Here is a 23,201-nt window from a genome sequence, read left to right as displayed (position 1 = left end):
AGAACATCACATGCTAGACCTGCAGAACATCACATGCTAGACCTGCAGAACATCACATGCTAGACTTGCAGAACATCACATGCTAGACCTGCAGAACATCACATGCTAGACCTGCAGAACATCACATGCTAGACCTGCAGAACATCACATGCTAGACCTGCAGAACATCAAATGCTAGACTTGCAGAACATCACATGCTAGACTTGCAGAACATCACATGCTAGACCTGCAGAACATCACATGCTAGACCTGCAGAACATCACATCCTAGACCTGCAGAACATCACATGCTAGACCTGCAGAACATCACATGCTAGACCTGCAGAACATCACATGCTAGACCTGCAGAACATCACATGCTAGACCTGCAGAACATCACATGCTAGACCTGCAGAACATCACATGCTAGACCTGCAGAACATCACATGCCAGACCTGCAGAACATCACATGCCAGACCTGCAGAACATCACATGCCAGACCTGCAGAACATCACATGCTAGACCTGCAGAACATCACATGCTAGACCTGCAGAACATCACATGCCAGACCTGCAGAACATCACATGCTAGACCTGCAGAACATCACATGCTAGACCTGCAGAACATCACATGCTAGACTTGCAGCAACACTTCAAGCTCAGGGAAGGACACAGAAGTCAGCAGCATTGTGCTCCTCCACCAAAGAGGACTACCTGCCATCAGGGAGGACTACCTACCATCAGGGAGGACTACCTACCACCAGGGAGGACTACCTACCATCAAAGAGGACTACCTACCATCAGGGAGGACTACCTACAACCAAAGAGGACTACCTACCACCAGGGAGGACTACCTGCCATCAGGGAGGACTACCTACCACCAGGGAGGACTACCTGCCATCAAAGAGGACTACCTACCACCAGGGAGGACTACCTACCACCAGGGAGGACTACCTACCATCAGGGAGGACTACCTACCACCAGGGAGGACTACCTACCATCAAAGAGGACTACCTACCACCAGGGAGGACTACCTACCATCAAAGAGGACTACCTACCATCAAAGAGGACTACCTACCACCAGGGAGGACTACCTACCACCAGGGAGGACTACCTACCATCAAAGAGGACTACCTACCACCAGGGAGGACTACCTACCATCAAAGAGGACTACCTACCATCAAAGAGGACTACCTACCATCAGGGAGGACTACCTACCACCAGGGAGGACTACCTACCATCAAAGAGGACTACCTACCATCAAAGAGGACTACCTACCATCAAAGAGGACTACCTACCATCAAAGAGGACTACCTACCATCAAAGAGGACTACCTACCACCAGGGAGGACTACCTACCACCAGGGAGGACTACCTACCATCAAAGAGGACTACCTACCATCAAAGAGGACTACCTACCATCAGGGAGGACTACCTACCATCAAAGAGGACTACCTACCACCAGGGAGGACTACCTACCACCAGGGAGGACTACCTACCATCAAAGAGGACTACCTACCACCAGGGAGGACTACCTACCACCAGGGAGGACTACCTACCACCAGGGAGGACTACCTACCATCAAAGAGGACTACCTACCACCAGGGAGGACTACCTACCACCAGGGAGGACTACCTACCACCAGGGAGGACTACCTACCATCAAAGAGGACTACCTACCATCAAAGAGGACTACCTACCATCAAAGAGGACTACCTACCACCAGGGAGGACTACCTACCACCAGGGAGGACTACCTACCACCAGGGAGGACTACCTACCATCAGGGAGGACTACCTACCATCAAAGAGGACTACCTACCACCAGGGAGGACTACCTACCACCAGGGAGGACTACCTACCATCAAAGAGGACTACCTACCACCAGGGAGGACTACCTACCACCAGGGAGGACTACCTACCACCAGGGAGGACTACCTACCATCAAAGAGGACTACCTACCATCAAAGAGGACTACCTACCATCAAAGAGGACTACCTACCATCAAAGAGGACTACCTACCACCAGGGAGGACTACCTACCTTCCACATTGGATTCAATACACTACAACTACTTAATAGTTCCTCTCATTTTCTGAGTTCAAATGTGTTCATAAATGTTCAATGTTGGGAAAATAAATCTTGGTTTGTAGTTAACACTGAACTCTGCTGTCCACTTATCTTCTCTGCACCTATGATGGAAGTACTGTAATGTACAGTAGTGTAATGTACAGTAGTGTAATGTACAGTAGTGTAATGTACAGTAGTGTAATGTACAGTAGACATGTAATGTACAGTAGACATGTAATGTACAGTAGTGTAATGTACAGTAGTGTAATGTACAGTAGACATGTAATGTACAGTAGACATGTAATGTACAGTACTGTAATGTACAGTAGACATGTAATGTACAGTACTGTAATGTACAGTGGACATGTAATGCACAGTACTGTAATGTACAGTACTGTAATGTACAGTAGGCATGTAATGTACAGTAGTGTAATGTACAGTAGACATGTAATGTACAGTAGACATGTAATGTACAGTAGACATGTAATATACAGTAGTTTGATGTACAGTAGACATGTAATGTACAGTAGTGTGATGTACAGTAGACATGTAATGTACAGTAGCGTAATGCGCAGTAGACATGTAATGTACAGTTGTGTAATGTACAGTAGACATGTGATGTGCAGTAGTGTAATGTACAGTAGTGTAATGTGCAGCAGTGTAATGTACAGTAGTGTCATGTACAGTAGTGTCATGTACAGTAGTGTAATGTACAGCGGACATGTAATGTACAGTAGGCATGTAATGTACAGTAGACATGTAATGTACAGTAGGCATGTGATGTACAGCAGTGTAATGTACAGTAGACATGTGATGTACAGTGGTGTGATGTACAGTAGACATGTAATGTGCAGTAGTGTGATGTACAGTAGACATGTGATGTACAGTAGTGTAATGTACAGTAGACATGTGATGTACAGTGGTGTAATGTACAGTAGACATGTAATGTACAGTGGTGTAATGCACAGTAGTGTAATGTACAGTGGACATGTAATGTGCAGTAGTGTAATGTACAGTAGACATGTGATGTACAGTAGTGTAATGTGCAGCAGTGTAATGTACAGTGGTGTAATGTACAGTAGTGTAATGTACAGTAGGCATGTAATGTAGAGTAGACATGTAATGTACAGTAGGCATGTGATGTACAGTAGTGTGATGTACAGTAGGCATGTGATGTACAGTGGTGTAATGTACAGTAGACATGTAATGTACAGTGGTGTGATGTACAGTAGACATGTAATGTACAGTGGTGTAATGTACAGTAGACATGTAATGTACAGTAGTGTAATGTACAGCGGTGTGATGTACAGTGGTGTAATGTACAGTGGTGTCATGTACAGTAGTGTCATGTACAGTGGACATGTAATGTACAGTAGTGTAATGTACAGTAGGCATGTAATGTGCAGTAGACATGTAATGTACAGTAGGCATGTGATGTACAGTAGTGCAATGTACAGTAGACATGTGATGTGCAGTGGTGTAATGTACAGTAGACATGTAATGTACAGCAGTGTGATGTACAGTAGACATGTAATGTACAGTGGTGTAATGTACAGCAGACATGTAATGTGCAGTAGTGTAATGTACAGTAGACATGTGATGTACAGTGGTGTAATGTACAGTAGACATGTAATGTACACTGGTGTGATGTACAGTAGACATGTAATGTACAGTTGTGTAATGTACAGTAGTGTAATGTACAGTTGACATGTAATGTACAGTAGTGTAATGTGCAGTGGACATGTAATGTACAGTGGTGTACTGTACAGTAGACATGTAATGTACAGTAGTGTAATGTACAGTTGTGCAATGTACAGTAGTGTAATGTACAGTAGTGTGATGTACAGTTGACATGTAATGTACAGTAGTGTAATGTACAGTACTGTAATGTACAGTGGTGTAATGTGTAGTAGACATGTAATGTACAGTAGTGTACAGTAGTGTGCTGTACAGTAGAAATGTAATGTACAGTAGTGTAATGTACAGTTGTGTAATGTGCAGTAGTGTAATGTACAGTAGACATGTGATGTACAGTAGTGTAATGTACAGTTGACATGTAATGTACTGTGGACATGTAATGTACAGTAGTGTAATGTACAGTTGTGTACTGTACAGTAGACATGTAATGTACAGTAGTGTATTGTACAGTAGTGCAATGTACAGTAGACGTGTAATGTACAGTAGAGTAATGTACAGTTGACATGTAATGTACAGTGGACTTGTAATGTACAGTGGTGTAATGTGCAGTTATGTGATGTACAGTAGACATGTAATGTACAGTAGTGTAATGTACAGTAGACATGGGATGTACAGTAGTGTAATGTACAGTAGACACAAGATGTACAGTGGACATGTAATGTGCAGTAGACATGTAATGTACAGCGGTGTAATGTACAGTAGACATGAAATGTACAGTAGACATGTAATGTACAGTAGACATGCAATGTACAGTAGTGTGACGTACAGTAGACATGAGATGTGCAGTTTTATGTACAGTTCACATGTAATGTACAGTAGTGTAATGTGCAGTAGACATGTAATGTACAGTGGTGTAATGTACAGTAGTGTAATGTATAGTTGACATGAGATGTACAGTAGTGTAATGTACAGTGGTGTAATGTACAGTAGACATGAGATGTACAGTGGTATAATGTACAGTAGACATGAGATGTGCAGTAGTGTAATGTACAGTGGACATGTAATGTACAGTAGTGTAATGTACAGTAGTGTAATGTTCAGTGGACATGGGATGTACAGTAGTGTAATGTACAGTAGTGTAATGTGCAGTAGACATGGGATGTACAGTGGTGTAATGTACAGTAGACATGTAATGTACAGTAGACATGAGATGTACAGTAGTGTAATGTGCAGTAGACATGTAATGTACAGTAGTGTAATGTGCAGTGGACATGTAATGTACAGTAGTGTAATGTACAGTGGTGTAATGTACAGTTGACATGTGATGTACAGTAGTGTTATGTACAGTAGACATGAGATGTACAGTAGTGTAATGTGCAGTAGACATGTAATGTGCAGTAGTGTAATGTGCAGTAGACATGTAATGTACAGTAGTGTAATGTACAGTAGTGTAATGTACAGTTGTGTAATGTACAGTTGACATGAGATGTACAGTAGTGTAATGTACAGTGGTGTAATGTGCAGTAGACATGAGATGTGCAGTAGTGTAATGCACAGTAGACATGAGATGTACAGTAGTGTAGTGTACAGTAGACATGTAATGTGCAGTAGTGTAATGTACAGTAGACATGTAATGTACAGTAGTGTAATGTACAGTAGACATGGGATGTACAGTGGTGTAATGTACAGTAGACGTGTAATGTACAGTAGACATGGGATGTACAGTAGTGTAATGTGCAGTAGACATGGGATGTACAGTAGTGTAATGTACAGTAGTGTAATGTACAGTAGACATGAGATGTGCAGTAGTGTAATGTACAGTAGTGTAATGTACAGTAGACATGAGATGTGCAGTAGTGTAATGTACAGTGGTGTAATGTACAGTAGACATGTGATGTGCAGTAGTGTAATGTACAGTAGACATGTAATGTACAGTAGTGTAATGTACAGTTGACATGAGATGCACAGTAGTGTAATGTACAGTAGTGTAATGTACAGTAGACATGTGATGTGCAGTAGTGTAATGTACAGTAGACATGTAGTGTACAGTAGACATGCGATGTACAGTAGTGTAATGTACAGTGGACATGTAATGTACAGTAGTGTGATGCACAGTAGACATGTAATGTACAGTAGTGTAATGTACAGTAGACATGTGATGTACAGTAGTGTAATGTACAGTAGACATGGGATGTACAGTAGACATGTAATGTACAGTAGGCATGTAATGTACAGTAGTGTAATGTACAGTAGACATGTAATGTACAGTGGACATGAGATGTGCAGTAGTGTAATGTACAGTGGACATGTAATGTACAGTAGTGTAATGTACAGTAGACATGTAATGTACAGTTGTGTGATGTACAGTAGACATGGGATGTACAGTAGTGTAATGTACAGTAGACATGTAATGTACAGTAGACATGAGATGTACAGTAGTGTAATGTACAGTAGTGTAATGTACAGTAGACATGTAATGTACAGTAGACATGAGATGTACAGTAGTCTTAGTTCGGCTTAGTCTGCTTTCAGGGCTCCACTGTGTTGAGTCTGAAACCGGACATAACGTAGAACTCTTTACTTTTAAACGCTGGTCAGTACCTAGTGCCGGGCGATATGGCACTTTTCTGATATCACAATATTTCTAGGCCGTATCGCGATACAAGATATATATTTTGCCTTAGCCTTACAACACTTGATACATATAATGACAGCAGTACGATTATTCAATGTGTCTACATTCTTCTTCATACTGCATTCATATTTGCTACTTTTTAACTTTCATGCAGGAAATCACAACTCGAGAAATCACTATTTTTTCCACGCATGTTGGAAATGGAAACGTTTGCCTCGGCAGTTTGATGATGTGGCCGTGTTGCACCCAACAGAGATGTTGACATGCGGAGTAAGCCCTCTTCATTCTCTAGCAGCTGACTTTTCAAATGATGCTACATATTAGCAGTAATGCTACTTTCTATAACAACGCTCTTGCCCCACACTTGACAAAGTGCGGTTGTTTGTTGGACATATTCCCACTTGAAGACAAACCAGCGCCAGACCCTGGACCCCCTGCTGTTTTTATTAAGAATTCATGTGAGGTATGAGGTGAAAGTATGTGAGGTGACAGTATGTGGGGTTTTAGGTGACAGTATGTGAGGTGACAGTATGTGAGGTGACAGTATGTGGGGTATGAGGTGACAGTATGTGAGGTGACAGTATGTGAGGTATGAGGTGAAAGTATGTGAGGTGACAGTATGTGAGGTATGAGGTGACAGTATGTGAGGTGAAAGTATGTGAGGTGACAGTATGTGAGGTATGAGGTGAAAGTATGTGAGGTGACAGTATGTGAGGTATGAGGTGACAGTATGTGAGGTGACAGTATGTGAGGTATGAGGTGAAAGTATGTGAGGTGACAGTATGTGAGGTATGAGGTGACAGTATGTGAGGTGACAGTATGTGAGGTATGAGGTGACAGTATGTGAGGTGACAGTATGTGAGGTATGAGGTGACAGTATGTGAGGTATGAGGTGACAGTATGTGAGGTGACAGTATGTGAGGTATGAAGTGACGTATGAGGTGACAGTATGTGAGGTGACAGTATGTGACGTATGAGGTGACAGTATGTGAGGTGACAGTATGTGAGGTATGAGGTGACAGTATGTCAGGTATGAGGTGACAGTATGTGAGGTGACAGTATGTGAGGTATGAGGTGACAGTATGTGAGGTGACAGTATGTGAGGTATGAGGTGAAAGTATGTGAGGTGAAAGTATGTGAGGTGAAAGTATGTGAGGTATGAGGTGACAGTATGTGAGGTATGAGGTGACAGTATGTGAGGTGACAGTATGTGAGGTATGAGGTGACAGTATGTGAGGTATGAGGTGAAAGTATGTGAGGTGACAGTATGTGAGGTATGAGGTGACAGTATGTGAGGTGACAGTATGTGAGGTATGAGGTGACAGTATGTGAGGTATGAGGTGACAGTATGTGAGGTGACAGTATGTGAGGTATGAGGTGACAGTATGTGAGGTATGAGGTGACAGTATGTGAGGTGACAGTATGTGAGGTATGAAGTGACGTATGAGGTGACAGTATGTGAGGTGACAGTATGTGACGTATGAGGTGACAGTATGTGAGGTGTGAGGTGACAGTATGTGAGGTGACAGTATGTGAGGTATGAGGTGACAGTATGTCAGGTATGAGGTGACAGTATGTGAGGTGACAGTATGTGAGGTATGAGGTGACAGTATGTGAGGTGACAGTATGTGAGGTATGAGGTGACAGTATGTGAGGTATGAGGTGACAGTATGTGAGGTGACAGTATGTGAGGTGACAGTACGTGAGGTGACAGTATGTGAGGTGACAGTATGTGAGGTGACAGTATGTGAGGTGACAGTATGTGAGGTGACAGTATGTGAGGTGACAGTATGTGAGGTATGAGGTGAAAGTATGTGAGGTGACAGTATGTGAGGTATGAGGTGACAGTATGTGAGGTGACAGTATGTGAGGTATGAGGTGACAGTATGTGAGGTGACAGTATGTGAGGTATGAGGTGAAAGTATGTGAGGTGACAGTATGTGAGGTATGAGGTGACAGTATGTGAGGTGACAGTATGTGAGGTATGAGGTGACAGTATGTGAGGTATGAGGTGACAGTATGTGAGGTATGAGGTGACAGTATGTGAGGTATGAGGTGACAGTATGTGAGGTGACAGTATGTGAGGTATGAAGTGACGTATGAGGTGACAGTATGTGAGGTGACAGTATGTGACGTATGAGGTGACAGTATGTGAGGTGTGAGGTGACAGTATGTGAGGTGACAGTATGTGAGGTATGAGGTGACAGTATGTCAGGTATGAGGTGACAGTATGTGAGGTGACAGTATGTGAGGTATGAGGTGACAGTATGTGAGGTGACAGTATGTGAGGTATGAGGTGACAGTATGTGAGGTATGAGGTGACAGTATGTGAGGTGACAGTATGTGAGGTGACAGTACGTGAGGTGACAGTATGTGAGGTGACAGTATGTGAGGTGACAGTATGTGAGGTGACAGTACGTGAGGTGACAGTATGTGAGGTGACAGTATGTGAGGTGACAGTATGTGAGGTGACAGTATGTGAGGTATGAGGTGACAGTATGTGATGTGACAGTATGTGAGGTGACAGTATGTGAGGTATGAGGTGACAGTATGTGAGGTGACAGTATGTGAGGTGACAGTATGTGAGGTGACAGTATGTGAGGTGACAGTATGTGAGGTGACAGTATGTGAGGTGACAGTATGTGAGGTATGAGGTGACAGTATGTGAGGTGACAGTATGTGAGGTGACAGTATGTGAGGTGACAGTATGTGAGGTGACAGTATGTGAGGTGACAGTACGTGAGGTGACAGTATGTGAGGTGACAGTATGTGAGGTGACAGTATGTGAGGTGACAGTATGTGAGGTGACAGTATGTGAGGTGACAGTATGTGAGGTATGAGGTGAAAGTATGTGAGGTGACAGTATGTGAGGTATGAGGTGACAGTATGTGAGGTGACAGTATGTGAGGTATGAGGTGAAAGTATGTGAGGTGACAGTATGTGAGGTATGAGGTGACAGTATGTGAGGTGACAGTATGTGAGGTATGAGGTGACAGTATGTGAGGTATGAGGTGACAGTATGTGAGGTATGAGGTGACAGTATGTGAGGTATGAGGTGACAGTATGTGAGGTGACAGTATGTGAGGTATGAAGTGACGTATGAGGTGACAGTATGTGAGGTGACAGTATGTGACGTATGAGGTGACAGTATGTGAGGTGTGAGGTGACAGTATGTGAGGTGACAGTATGTGAGGTATGAGGTGACAGTATGTCAGGTATGAGGTGACAGTATGTGAGGTGACAGTATGTGAGGTATGAGGTGACAGTATGTGAGGTGACAGTATGTGAGGTATGAGGTGACAGTATGTGAGGTATGAGGTGACAGTATGTGAGGTGACAGTATGTGAGGTGACAGTATGTGAGGTGACAGTACGTGAGGTGACAGTATGTGAGGTGACAGTATGTGAGGTGACAGTACGTGAGGTGACAGTACGTGAGGTGACAGTATGTGAGGTGACAGTATGTGAGGTGACAGTATGTGAGGTGACAGTATGTGAGGTATGAGGTGACAGTATGTGATGTGACAGTATGTGATGTGACAGTATGTGAGGTGACAGTATGTGAGGTGACAGTATGTGAGGTGACAGTATGTGAGGTGACAGTATGTGAGGTGACAGTATGTGAGGTGACAGTATGCGAGGTGACAGTATGTGAGGTGACAGTATGTGAGGTGACAGTATGTGAGGTGACAGTATGCAAGGTGACAGTATGTGAGGTGACAGTATGTGAGGTGACAGTATGTGAGGTGACAGTATGCGAGGTGACAGTATGTGAGGTGACAGTATGTGAGGTGACAGTATGTGAGGTGACAGTATGTGAGGTGACAGTATGTGAGGTGACAGTATGTGAGGTATGTAAGAAGGTGTGCTTGGTGTGTGTGAGAAGGAGAGACAAGAGAGAGTGAGAAGAGGCTGCCAGCATGTAAAAGCAACTGCGTGAGGAGGTATACTCCAATATCGCCATATACCGTATTTCTCGGACTATAAGTCGCAGTTTTTTTCATAGTTTGGCCGGGGGTGCGATTTATACTCTGGAGCGACTTATGTGTGAAATTATTAACACATTACTGTAAAATGTCAAATAATATTATTTATCTCATTCGCCGAAGAGACCAAGAAAATGTCACACACACGTCAACCAATAAGAATTGTGCGGGGGAGGGTCATGGCAGAAGTGCATTGTGGGTCATGGAATGCTAACTGCTAACTGCTATATGCTACTGCCGCAGTTATTAAAATGGATCATTTCATGGTTGGTGGTAACTTATAAAAAGTGAGAAGAGCTGAAGAAAAATGGCGTTGAAAAGGAGATGATGTAGTGCAGATGACAAGATGGATGTAATGAAATATTTGGCAGAAAAGGAGATGATGTAGTGCTGATGACAAGATGGATGTAGTGAAATATGCAGCAGAAAAGGTGATGTAGTGCAGATGACAAGCTGAATGTAATGAAATATTTGGCAGAAAAGGACAAGAGGAAGCGGCACATACCTTTGGAGTTGGCAGAGTTGTTTAGAAGCCACATCCAGGAAGAAGATTTATGGATTAGGAGTGAGAGATAGTTTGGTAAAGGTCTAGCATGTTCTATATGTTCTAGTTCTTTGAATGACTCTTAGCATAATATGTTAGCTTGTTTATGCCTCATATAACCTACACTTATTCAGCCTCTTCTTCACTATTCTTTATTTACTTTAAATTGCCTTACAAATGTCTATTCTTGCTGTTGGATTTTCCATCCATCCATTTCCTACCGCTTATTCCCTTTTGGGGTCGTGGGGGTCCCTGGCGCCTATCTCGGTGTTGGATTTTATCAACTAAATGTCCCCCCGAAATGCGACTTATACTCCAGTGCGACTTATATATGTGTTTTTCCTTCTTTAATTTGCATTTTCGGCAGGTATGACGAATACTCCGGAGCGATTTATAATCCAAAAAATACGGTAGTCATTTTCTATATGGCACAGACATATATCGAGTATATCGGTACATCGCTCAGCCCTATCGGGACCTATAAAAAAAGTATAGATCTGTAGAGAGTATTCTGCTGACTACCCTAAGAGTATTGTGAATATTTGTGTCATAGCTGGTGTACTATGCTGAAAAAGAAAGCAAATAAATGCAGAGTACAATGTATCAACTGATGGAAGGGGGAGTAAAACTTGGAGGTTCAGGACTCCTTCAACCCAATCAAACTGAACTGTGAAAAGCAGGATACAGTGGAAATATGAAAATGTTGAATTGATTATGGTTCTGCAGTGTCTCACCCTGAAAGACATTTCAATATTCTCGCCGCCCCAGATCTCCATTTCCTCATCATAGCTCCCAATTTGGTAGAAGTATTTCTTTGAGATGGAGAAGAGCCCGCCAGCAAACGTGGGAGTCCTAGAGAATACTTCAATTAAAAGAGTTCACACGCTCACTATTCCAAGGACGCTGTGCTTACTTGATTGGATAAGTTTCATCCTTCCTTCTCTTTTTCTCATGATCCGGAAGACTCTCCCATCCAAAGGACAGACCCCAGTCAAAGTTACCCCGGTTGTGGTTCTGGCCGTGAGGGGATGGCTTCATGAACTCAAAGGTGTTGAGATCAATAGCGCTTATATCTGGACTGACCACCATGCTTGAGTTCTCGGCTATCCTGGCAAGCAGTGGCTCCAGCCACCCATTAAAGCATTCACCTGTGAAAAGAAGACAAAGGTATTCTTGACTGTGTCGCTGGGTGTGTCGGCATGCAGGGTGTGGCCTCACAGTGGGCATCCAGAAAGGTGAGTGTATCACCGGTGGCCACCGAGGCGCCCAGTAAACGAGCTGTGATAAGGCCTTTCCTTTCCTTTTGCCGAACGACCCGAACAATACTCAGCGCTTTCACATACTCGTCCAGCTTGTCCTTCAACACATCTGAAAGTCAAGGTTGACAAGGACAAAACCAGACGGTAAATGAGTTGCACAAGCACAAACCATCTGGCGGTCTCACGGTAAAACTGAAAGCTTAGTGACTGTTGGAGGGTCTAATCTGTAGCATGCAAGATTGACAGTCAATGAATGCAGACAATAGGCTTCTGCTAATCCTCAACTCTGCAAAATATTTGGTCAAACCAGTTTCTAACCTAACAGACCAACACTCACTCAGATTGTGTTTCCTTCCTCCACCAGGCCGGTTTACACAAGCGGTGTCTAAGCTCAGCAACTGTTGTGCCTCAGACGCCAACTTCTTTGACCACAACAGTGGTTCCACGGCAGCCCACATAAACCCCCAGGAGAGTGGTAGGTTCACATACCATCAACGCTGGCGTCGTCCACCAAGATGATCTCCTTGAGAAGAATGGCAGGGGAAGTGTGGAGTACGCTGTAGACCGTCCTTAGCAGGGTGCTCCAAGCCTCGTTGTGAAACACGATGATCACACTGGTGGTTGGCAAAGGGGGGCATCGCTTGAAGGTTTGCTCGATACACCTGCAGAGGGCACAAGTATCTAGCTGCAATCCTCTGTGGTGGTGACTTTTCCTACTAATACCGACTTGAGAATAAGTTCATGTTTTAGGTGTCTAACGTGTACTGGCTCAACACTGACATGCAGTTGTGGTTGGGGTGTACTGCAGGAGATTGACAGACCACCAAGACTAGGCAGCAATCATGTTGTGGTTGGGGTGTACTGCAGGAGGTTGACAGACCACCAAGACTAGGTAGGCATGCAACAATCATGTTGTGGTTGGGGTGTACTGCAGGAGCTTGACAGACCACCAAGACTAGGCAGGCATGCAACAATCATGTTGTGGTTGGGGTGTACTGCAGGAGATTGACAGACCACCAAGACTAGGCAGGCATGCAACAATCATGTTGTGGTTGGGGTGTACTGCAGGAGGTTGACAGACCACCAAGACTAGGCAGCAATCATGTTGTGGTTGGGGTGTACTGCAGGAGATTGACAGACCACCAAGACTAGGCAGGCATGCAACAATCATGTTGTGGTTGGGGTGTACTGCAGGAGATTGACAGACCACCAAGACTAGGCAGGCATGCAACAATCATGTTGTGGTTGGGGTGTACTGCAGGAGGTTGACAGACCACCAAGACTAGGCAGGCATGCAACAATCATGTTGTGGTTGGGGTGTACTGCAGGAGATTGACAGACCACCAAGACTAGGCAGGCATGCAACAATCATGTTGTGGTTGGGGTGTACTGCAGGAGATTGACAGACCACCAAGACTAGGCAGGCATGCAACAATCATGTTGTGGTTGGGGTGTACTGCAGGAGGTTGACAGACCACCAAGACTAGGTAGGCATGCAACAATCATGTTGTGGTTGGGGTGTACTGCAGGAGCTTGACAGACCACCAAGACTAGGCAGGCATGCAACAATCATGTTGTGGTTGGGGTGTACTGCAGGAGATTGACAGACCACCAAGACTAGGCAGGCATGCAACAATCATGTTGTGGTTGGGGTGTACTGCAGGAGGTTGACAGACCACCAAGACTAGGCAGGCATGCAACAATCATGTTGTGGTTGGGGTGTACTGCAGGAGATTGACAGACCACCAAGACTAGGTAGGCATGCAACAATCATGTTGTGGTTGGGGTGTACTGCAGGAGATTGACAGACCACCAAGACTAGGCAGGCATGCAACAATCATGTTGTGGTTGGGGTGTACTGCAGGAGATTGACAGACCACCAAGACTAGGCAGGCATGCAACAATCATGTTGTGGTTGGGGTGTACTGCAGGAGATTGACAGACCACCAAGACTAGGCAGGCATGCAACAATCATGTTGTGGTTGGGGTGTACTGCAGGAGGTTGACAGACCACCAAGACTAGGTAGGCATGCAACAATCATGTTGTGGTTGGGGTGTACTGCAGGAGCTTGACAGACCACCAAGACTAGGCAGGCATGCAACAATCATGTTGTGGTTGGGGTGTACTGCAGGAGATTGACAGACCACCAAGACTAGGCAGGCATGCAACAATCATGTTGTGGTTGGGGTGTACTGCAGGAGGTTGACAGACCACCAAGACTAGGCAGGCATGCAACAATCATGTTGTGGTTGGGGTGTACTGCAGGAGATTGACAGACCACCAAGACTAGGTAGGCATGCAACAATCATGTTGTGGTTGGGGTGTACTGCAGGAGATTGACAGACCACCAAGACTAGGCAGGCATGCAACAATCATGTTGTGGTTGGGGTGTACTGCAGGAGATTGACAGACCACCAAGACTAGGCAGGCATGCAACAATCATGTTGTGGTGGGGGTGTACTGCAGGAGATTGACAGACCACCAAGACTAGGCAGGCATGCAACAATCATGTTGTGGTTGGGGTGTACTGCAGGAGATTGACAGACCACCAAGACTAGGTAGGCATGCAACAATCATGTTGTGGTTGGGGTGTACTGCAGGAGATTGACAGACCACCAAGACTAGGCAGCAATCATGTTGTGGTTGGGGTGTACTGCAGGAGATTGACAGACCACCAAGACTAGGCAGGCATGCAACAATCATGTTGTGGTTGGGGTGTACTGCAGGAGATTGACAGACCACCAAGACTAGGCAGCAATCATGTTGTGGTTGGGGTGTACTGCAGGAGATTGACAGACCACCAAGACTAGGTAGGCATGCAACAATCATGTTGTGGTTGGGGTGTACTGCAGGAGATTGACAGACCACCAAGACTAGGCAGCAATCATGTTGTGGTTGGGGTGTACTGCAGGAGATTGACAGACCACCAAGACTAGGCAGGCATGCAACAATCATGTTGTGGTTGGGGTGTACTGCAGGAGATTGACAGACCACCAAGACTAGGCAGCAATCATGTTGTGGTTGGGGTGTACTGCAGGAGATTGACAGACCACCAAGACTAGGTAGGCATGCAACAATCATGTTGTGGTTGGGGTGTACTGCAGGAGGTTGACAGACCACCAAGACTAGGCAGCAATCATCTGTGGGGGTTCTGACTCACATCTATCTTGTTGCAAAAGCCAAACTTTGTTGAGCTTCTACTCAGAGTCTTGAGTTATTCCCCTTTCAATCTATTTGATGCAAATACCATTTTTATTAGAAAGTCAGGAACATGTAGAAGTTGTGAGACTGGCCAAGCACGACCACAACATTGGATCTGCCGCTGCTCCTGTGTCGAAGAAACATACCTTTGCTTTTCCACTTTCTAGCCAAGATTGAATTGAATTGATTTCTTCATCCAATTATCTTCTAATCAAAGACCTATTTTCTTTCATCTGTCTTCTTTGTTCGATAAATCCACAAAATCACAACATATAAATACTCAATTCTTATTTTAGGGAAAATAGTTTGAATTATTTTTCTGCAAGCCATAATCTTGATTATTTTTGTTTCTTAGCCACGCACCGACGCAAAATGGATTTTATAATTTAGGAATCATCGGCCTCAGGAGAGGTTTGTGTTCACAAAGTGTAAGTTATTTTAGTTATTGAGTCGTCCCACAATTAGTTTGTCTGAGTATAATCCAATGAAGCACACTTGATACCAGGAACTGATGAACGTGGTTGAACTAGAGCTCAATTGTCTGGAATATGTACTGTACTCTGCAATCCACTAATAAAAGTTTCAATCAATCAATCAAAAATACTTTCAAGAATTTTACTGCTTGCCATGAGCTTGTTTTTTTTTTATTAATATAATTGAACTTTTAAAATGTATTAATAAAAACAAGCAGCCAAAACTCCCGCCGCTCACATTCCTGCTCTCATGTGCGCTATATTGCAGCGACCTCGCAGGAACTTGGTCTGCGTATTTAAAGTTCCGCTTACGCCTCATGATCCTGATTTGATACATTTGAAGGAGTTATGCTCATTAAACAATCCAAGCAAAATAATATCAATTCAAGCTTTTTGGAATGCAACTAAGTCATGGAATCGACTTGCTGGAGTGCTGTTGTGTTGCTATCATGAGTCTGGGCCAGGGGTCTCTGCGCCCTAAAGGTTGCCGACCCCGGTCTCGGCGGTCAAGTGCTGTTGTGTTGCTATCATGAGTCTGGGCCAGGGGTCTCTGCGCCCTAAAGGTTGCCGACCCCGGTCTCGGCGGTCAAGTGCTGTTGTGTTGCTATCATGAGTCTGGGCCAGGGGTCTCTGCGCCCTAAAGGTTGCCGACCCCGGTCTCGGCGGTCAAGTGCTGTTGTGTTGCTATCATGAGTCTGGGCCAGGGGTCTCTGCGCCCTAAAGGTTGCCGACCCCGGTCTCGGCGGTCAAGTGCTGTTGTGTTGCTATCATGAGTCTGGGCCAGGGGTCTCTGCGCCCTAAAGGTTGCCGACCCCGGTCTCGGCGGTCAAGTGCTGTTGTGTTGCTATCATGAGTCTGGGCCAGGGGTCTCTGCGCCCTAAAGGTTGCCGACCCCGGTCTCGGCGGTCAAGTGCTGTTGTGTTGCTATCATGAGTCTGGGCCAGGGGTCTCTGCGCCCTAAAGGTTGCCGACCCCGGTCTCGGCGGTCAAGTGCTGTTGTGTTGCTATCATGAGTCTGGGCCAGGGGTCTCTGCGCCCTAAAGGTTGCCGACCCCCGGTCTCGGCGGTCAAGTGCTGTTGTGTTGCTATCATGAGTCTGGGCCAGGGGTCTCTGCGCCCTAAAGGTTGCCGACCCCGGTCTCGGCGGTCAAGTGCTGTTGTGTTGCTATCATGAGTCTGGGCCAGGTGTCTCTGCGCCCTAAAGGTTGCCGACCCCGGTCTCGGCGGTCAAGTGCTGTTGTGTTGCTATCATGAGTCTGGGCCAGGGGTCTCTGCGCCCTAAAGGTTGCCGACCCCGGTCTCGGCGGTCAAGTGCTGTTGTGTTGCTATCATGAGTCTGGGCCAGGGGTCTCTGCGCCCTAAAGGTTGCCGACCCTGGTCTCGGCGGTCAAGTGGCCGAACAACAAAGGAGGCGTGAATGCAACTTTGGTGCTGAGCAATTATTTGGAAAAGGAGTTAGCAAGACTTGTTTTGCAGCAACATGGCCGACTAGAGTGAGAGTGCAGGTGCTTGGTAAACATGTCAAGGAGGCCAACAAACCCACTCTGGTGGTCTTGTGTCCGGACCCAGGTCTCGACTCAAGGAGATGCGGTCGCTGGCGTACAAGTTGAAGCAGTGCTTCTCTTCGCCTTTTTGCTTTTCCTTCTGTTGATCAGCGCTCAGGGAGTCTGTGATGAAAGGCTTGCCGGCGGCACCGGGAGCCAGCGGGTTCTGCAAAGGTCTCTCCAGGGTCAGCTTCAGCTCGCCGGCCGTGTAGCGACCCGGCAAGCAGGACACGCCGTCTGCACTCGCCCTCTGACGCACGGGAGCTTTGATCTGCAACTTGGGCATGACTTCCTTCAAGTTATTGACCGCTCCCATCACCAAGACCAGCATGCTGTCCCGCTTCTCTTTCATCTCCTTTAGCCACGGCTCCTCTGCCGGACTCTGGCTGCCAACCTCCCACTGGATCAACAGCATGAAGGTGACAAAGACCGCCGCCACCGCCACAACTTTCACAGGCTGCGGGCGCCTTCCCAGGACTCTGCGCAGGGACCTCATCCTCCTTTCATGTGGGGGGTCACTGTTTCACACTGCACACAAGTATTGGCACAATTATTGTCTAACCCTCTACACAACACACATCTCAACTTAGTATCACAATTATTGTGTAACCCTCTACACAACTGTCACACAACACACATCTCAACTTAGTATCACAATTATTGTCTAACCCTCTACACAACTGTCACACAACACACATCTCAACTTAGTATCACAATTATTGTCTAACCCTTTACACAACTGTCACACAACACATCTCAACTTAGTATCACAATTATTGTGTAACCCTCTACACAACTGTCACACAACACACATGTCAACTTAGTATCACAATTATTGTGTAACCCTTTACACAACTGTCACACAACACACATCTCAACTTAGTATCACAATTATTGTCTAACCCTTTACACAACTGTCACACAACACACATCTCAACTTAGTATCAAAGTTATTGTGTTACCCTTTACACAACTGTCACACAACACACATGTCAACTTAGTATCACAGTTATTGTGTAACTCTTTACACAACTGTTACTGTCACACAACACACGTCAACTTAGTATCACAGTTAATGTGTAACTCTTTACACAACTGTTACTGTCACACATGTCAACTTAGTATCACGGTTATTGTGTAACTCTTTACACAACTGTTACTGTCACACAACACACATGTCAACTTAGTATCACAGTTAATGTGTAACTCTTTACACAACTGTTACTGTCACACAACACACGTCAACTTAGTATCACGGTTATTGTGTAACGCTTTACACAACTGTTACTGTCACACAACACACATCAACTTAGTATCACGGTTATTGTGTAACTCTTTACACAACTGTTACTGTCACACAACAACTTAGTATCACAGTTATTGTGTAACTCTTTACACAACTGTTACTGTCACACAACAACTTAGTATCACGGTTATTGTGTAACTCTTTACACAACTGTTACTGACACACAACAACTTAGTATCACGGTTATTGTGTAACTCTTTACACAACTGTCACACAACACACGTCAACTTAGTATCACAGTTATTGTGTAACCCTTTACACAACTGTTACTGTCACACAACAACTTAGTATCACAGTTATTGTGTAACCCTTTACACAACTGTTACTGTCACACAACACACATGTCAACTTAGTATCACAGTTATTGTGTAACTCTTTACACAACTGCTACTGTCACACAACACACATGTCAACTTAGTATCACGGTTATTGTGTAACTCTTTACACAACTGTCACACAACACACATGTCAACTTAGTATCACGGTTATTGTGTAACTCTTTACACAACTGTCACACAACACACATGTCAACTTAGTATCACAGTTAATGTGTAACCCTTTACACAACTGTTACTGTCACACAACACACAACAACTTAGTATCAAAGTTATTGTGTAACTCTTTACACAACTGTTACTGTCACACAACAACTTAGTATCACAGTTATTGTGTAACTCTTTACACAACTCTTACTGTCACACGACAACTTAGTATCACGGTTATTGTGTAACTCTTTACACAACTGTTACTGTCACACAACAACTTAGTATCACGGTTATTGTGTAACTCTTTACACAACTCTTACTGTCACACAACAACTTAGTATCACAGTTATTGTGTAACTCTTTACACAACTCTTACTGTCACACGACAACTTAGTATCACGGTTATTGTGTAACTCTTTACACAACTGTTACTGTCACACAACAACTTAGTATCACGGTTATTGTGTAACCCTTTACACAACTGTTACTGTCACACAACAACTTAGTATCACGGTTATTGTGTAACTCTTTACACAACTGTCACACAACACACGTCAACTTAGTATCACGGTTATTGTGTAACTCTTTACACAACTGTTACTGTCACACAACACACATGTCAACTTAGTATCACAGTTAATGTGTAACTCTTTACACAACTGTTACTGTCACACAACACACGTCAACTTAGTATCACGGTTATTGTGTAACTCTTTACACAACTGTTACTGTCACACAACAACTTAGTATCACGGTTATTGTGTAACTCTTTACACAACTGTTACTGACACACAACAACTTAGTATCACGGTTATTGTGTAACTCTTTACACAACTGTCACACAACACACGTCAACTTAGTATCACGGTTATTGTGTAACTCTTTACACAACTGTTACTGTCACACAACACACATGTCAACTTAGTATCACAGTTAATGTGTAACTCTTTACACAACTGTTACTGTCACACAACACACGTCAACTTAGTATCACGGTTATTGTGTAACTCTTTACACAACTGTTACTGTCACACAACAACTTAGTATCACGGTTATTGTGTAACTCTTTACACAACTGTTACTGTCACACAACAACTTAGTATCACGGTTATTGTGTAACTCTTTACACAACTGTTACTGACACACAACAACTTAGTATCACGGTTATTGTGTAACTCTTTACACAACTGTTACTGTCACACAACAACTTAGTATCACAGTTATTGTGTAACTCTTTACACAACTCTTACTGTCACACGACAACTTAGTATCACGGTTATTGTGTAACTCTTTACACAACTGTTACTGTCACACAACAACTTAGTATCACGGTTATTGTGTAACTCTTTACACAACTGTCACACAACACACGTCAACTTAGTATCACAGTTATTGTGTAACCCTTTACACAACTGTCACACAACACACATCAACTTAGTATCACGGTTATTGTGTAACCCTTTACACAACTGTTACTGTCACACAACAACTTAGTATCACGGTTATTGTGTAACCCTTTACACAACTGTTACTGTCACACAACACACATGTCAACTTAGTATCACAGTTATTGTGTAACTCTTTACACAACTGCTACTGTCACACAACACACATGTCAACTTAGTATCACGGTTATTGTGTAACTCTTTACACAACTGTCACACAACACACATGTCAACTTAGTATCACGGTTATTGTGTAACTCTTTACACAACTGTCACACAACACACATGTCAACTTAGTATCACGGTTATTGTGTAACTCTTTACACAACTGTCACACAACACACATGTCAACTTAGTATCACGGTTATTGTGTAACTCTTTACACAACTGTTACTGTCACACAACACACATCAACTTAGTATCACGGTTATTGTGTAACTCTTTACACAACTGTTACTGTCACACAACACATGTCAACTTAGTATCACAGTTATTGTGTAACCCTTTACAAAACTGTCACACAACACACATGTCAACTTAGTATCACGGTTATTGTGTAACTCTTTACACAACTGTCACACAACACACATGTCAACTTAGTATCACGGTTATTGTGTAACTCTTTACACAACTGTCACACAACACACATGTCAACTTAGTATCACGGTTATTGTGTAACTCTTTACACAACTGCTACACAACACACATGTCAACTTAGTATCACGGTTATTGTGTAACTCTTTACACAACTGTTACTGTCACACAACACACATGTCAACTTAGTATCACGGTTATTGTGTAACTCTTTACACAACTGTCACACAACACACATGTCAACTTAGTATCACGGTTATTGTGTAACTCTTTACACAACTGTCACACAACACACATGTCAACTTAGTATCACGGTTATTGTGTAACTCTTTACACAACTGTCACACAACACACATGTCAACTTAGTATCACGGTTATTGTGTAACTCTTTACACAACTGTTACTGTCACACAACACACATGTCAACTTAGTATCACGGTTATTGTGTAACTCTTTACACAACTGTTACTGTCACACAACACACATCAACTTAGTATCACGGTTATTGTGTAACTCTTTACACAACTGTTACTGTCACACAACACATGTCAACTTAGTATCACAGTTATTGTGTAACCCTTTACACAACTGTCACACAACACACATGTCAACTTAGTATCACGGTTATTGTGTAACTCTTTACACAACTGTCACACAACACACATGTCAACTTAGTATCACGGTTATTGTGTAACTCTTTACACAACTGTCACACAACACACATGTCAACTTAGTATCACGGTTATTGTGTAACTCTTTACACAACTGCTACACAACACACATGTCAACTTAGTATCACGGTTATTGTGTAACTCTTTACACAACTGTTACTGTCACACAACACACATGTCAACTTAGTATCACGGTTATTGTGTAACTCTTTACACAACTGTCACACAACACACATGTCAACTTAGTATCACGGTTATTGTGTAACTCTTTACACAACTGTCACACAACACACATGTCAACTTAGTATCACGGTTATTGTGTAACTCTTTACACAACTGTCACACAACACACATGTCAACTTAGTATCACGGTTATTGTGTAACTCTTTACACAACTGTCACACAACACACATGTCAACTTAGTATCACGGTTATTGTGTAACTCTTTACACAACTGTTACTGTCACACAACACACATGTCAACTTAGTATCACGGTTATTGTGTAACTCTTTACACAACTGTTACACAACACACATGTCAACTTAGTATCACGGTTATTGTGTAACCCTTTACACAACTGTTACACAACACACATGTCAACTTAGTATCACGGTTATTGTCTAACCCCTTTACACAACTGCTACACAACACACATGTCAACTTAGTATCACGGTTATTGTGTAACCCTTTACACAACTGTTACACAACACACATGTCAGCTTAGTATCACAATTATTGTCTAACCCCTTTACACAACTGCTACACAACACACATGTCAACTTAGTATCACGGTTATTGTGTAACCCTTTACACAACTGCTACACAACCCACATGTCAACTTAGTATCACAATTATTGTCTAACCCTCTACACAACTGTTACACAACACACATGTCAACTTAGTATCACGGTTATTGTGTAACCCTCTACACAACTGTCACACAACACACATGTCAACTTAGTATCACGGTTATTGTCTCGCTCAGTTCAACCAATCATTAATGATGATAAAAGTTCAGCAGTTCCAAATCAGTAAAGTGCACTATTAAGGATAGTACTTGAGTCAAGTGCACTAACAAGGATAGAACATGAGTCAAGTGCACTAATAAGGATAGAACATGAATCAAGTGCACTAATAAGGATAGAACATGAGTCAAGTGCACTAATAAGGATAGTACATGAGTCAAGTGCACTAATAAGGATAGATCATTAGTAAAGTGCACTAATTAGGATAGTACATGAGTCAAGTGCACTAACAAGGATAGAACATGAGTCAAGTGCACTAATAAGGATAGAACATGAATCAAGTGCACTAATAAGGATAGAACATGAGTCAAGTGCACTAATAAGGATAGTACATGAGTCAAGTGCACTAATA

General features: G+C 43.5%; 1 protein-coding gene across 2 annotated transcripts in view; it reads right to left on the bottom strand.

The window, feature by feature from the left end:
• Positions 1 to 23,201, bottom strand: part of galnt3 (UDP-N-acetyl-alpha-D-galactosamine:polypeptide N-acetylgalactosaminyltransferase 3 (GalNAc-T3)) — a 34,015-nt gene that overhangs the window by 9,550 nt on the left and 1,264 nt on the right. Inside the window, exons 2-6 of one of the 2 annotated variants that reach the window (XM_061878948.1) lie at positions 17,322 to 17,850; positions 12,593 to 12,765; positions 12,063 to 12,212; positions 11,758 to 11,992; positions 11,579 to 11,696 (exon numbers count right to left, since the gene is read on the bottom strand). In XM_061878948.1, the coding sequence (XP_061734932.1) occupies positions 11,579 to 11,696; positions 11,758 to 11,992; positions 12,063 to 12,212; positions 12,593 to 12,765; positions 17,322 to 17,818 (1,173 nt within the window). In that variant the 5' untranslated portion in view covers positions 17,819 to 17,850. The remainder of the gene's footprint in view (positions 1 to 11,578; positions 11,697 to 11,757; positions 11,993 to 12,062; positions 12,213 to 12,592; positions 12,766 to 17,321; positions 17,851 to 23,201) is intronic. The other variant, XM_061878949.1, reaches the window with a different exon arrangement.

The sequence above is a fragment of the Nerophis ophidion genome, linkage group LG19, assembly GCF_033978795.1.
Source record: "Nerophis ophidion isolate RoL-2023_Sa linkage group LG19, RoL_Noph_v1.0, whole genome shotgun sequence".
Taxonomy (NCBI): domain Eukaryota; kingdom Metazoa; phylum Chordata; class Actinopteri; order Syngnathiformes; family Syngnathidae; genus Nerophis; species Nerophis ophidion.
Note: the sequence above shows the minus strand (reverse complement) of the source record. Positions and strands in the feature narration are given on the sequence as shown.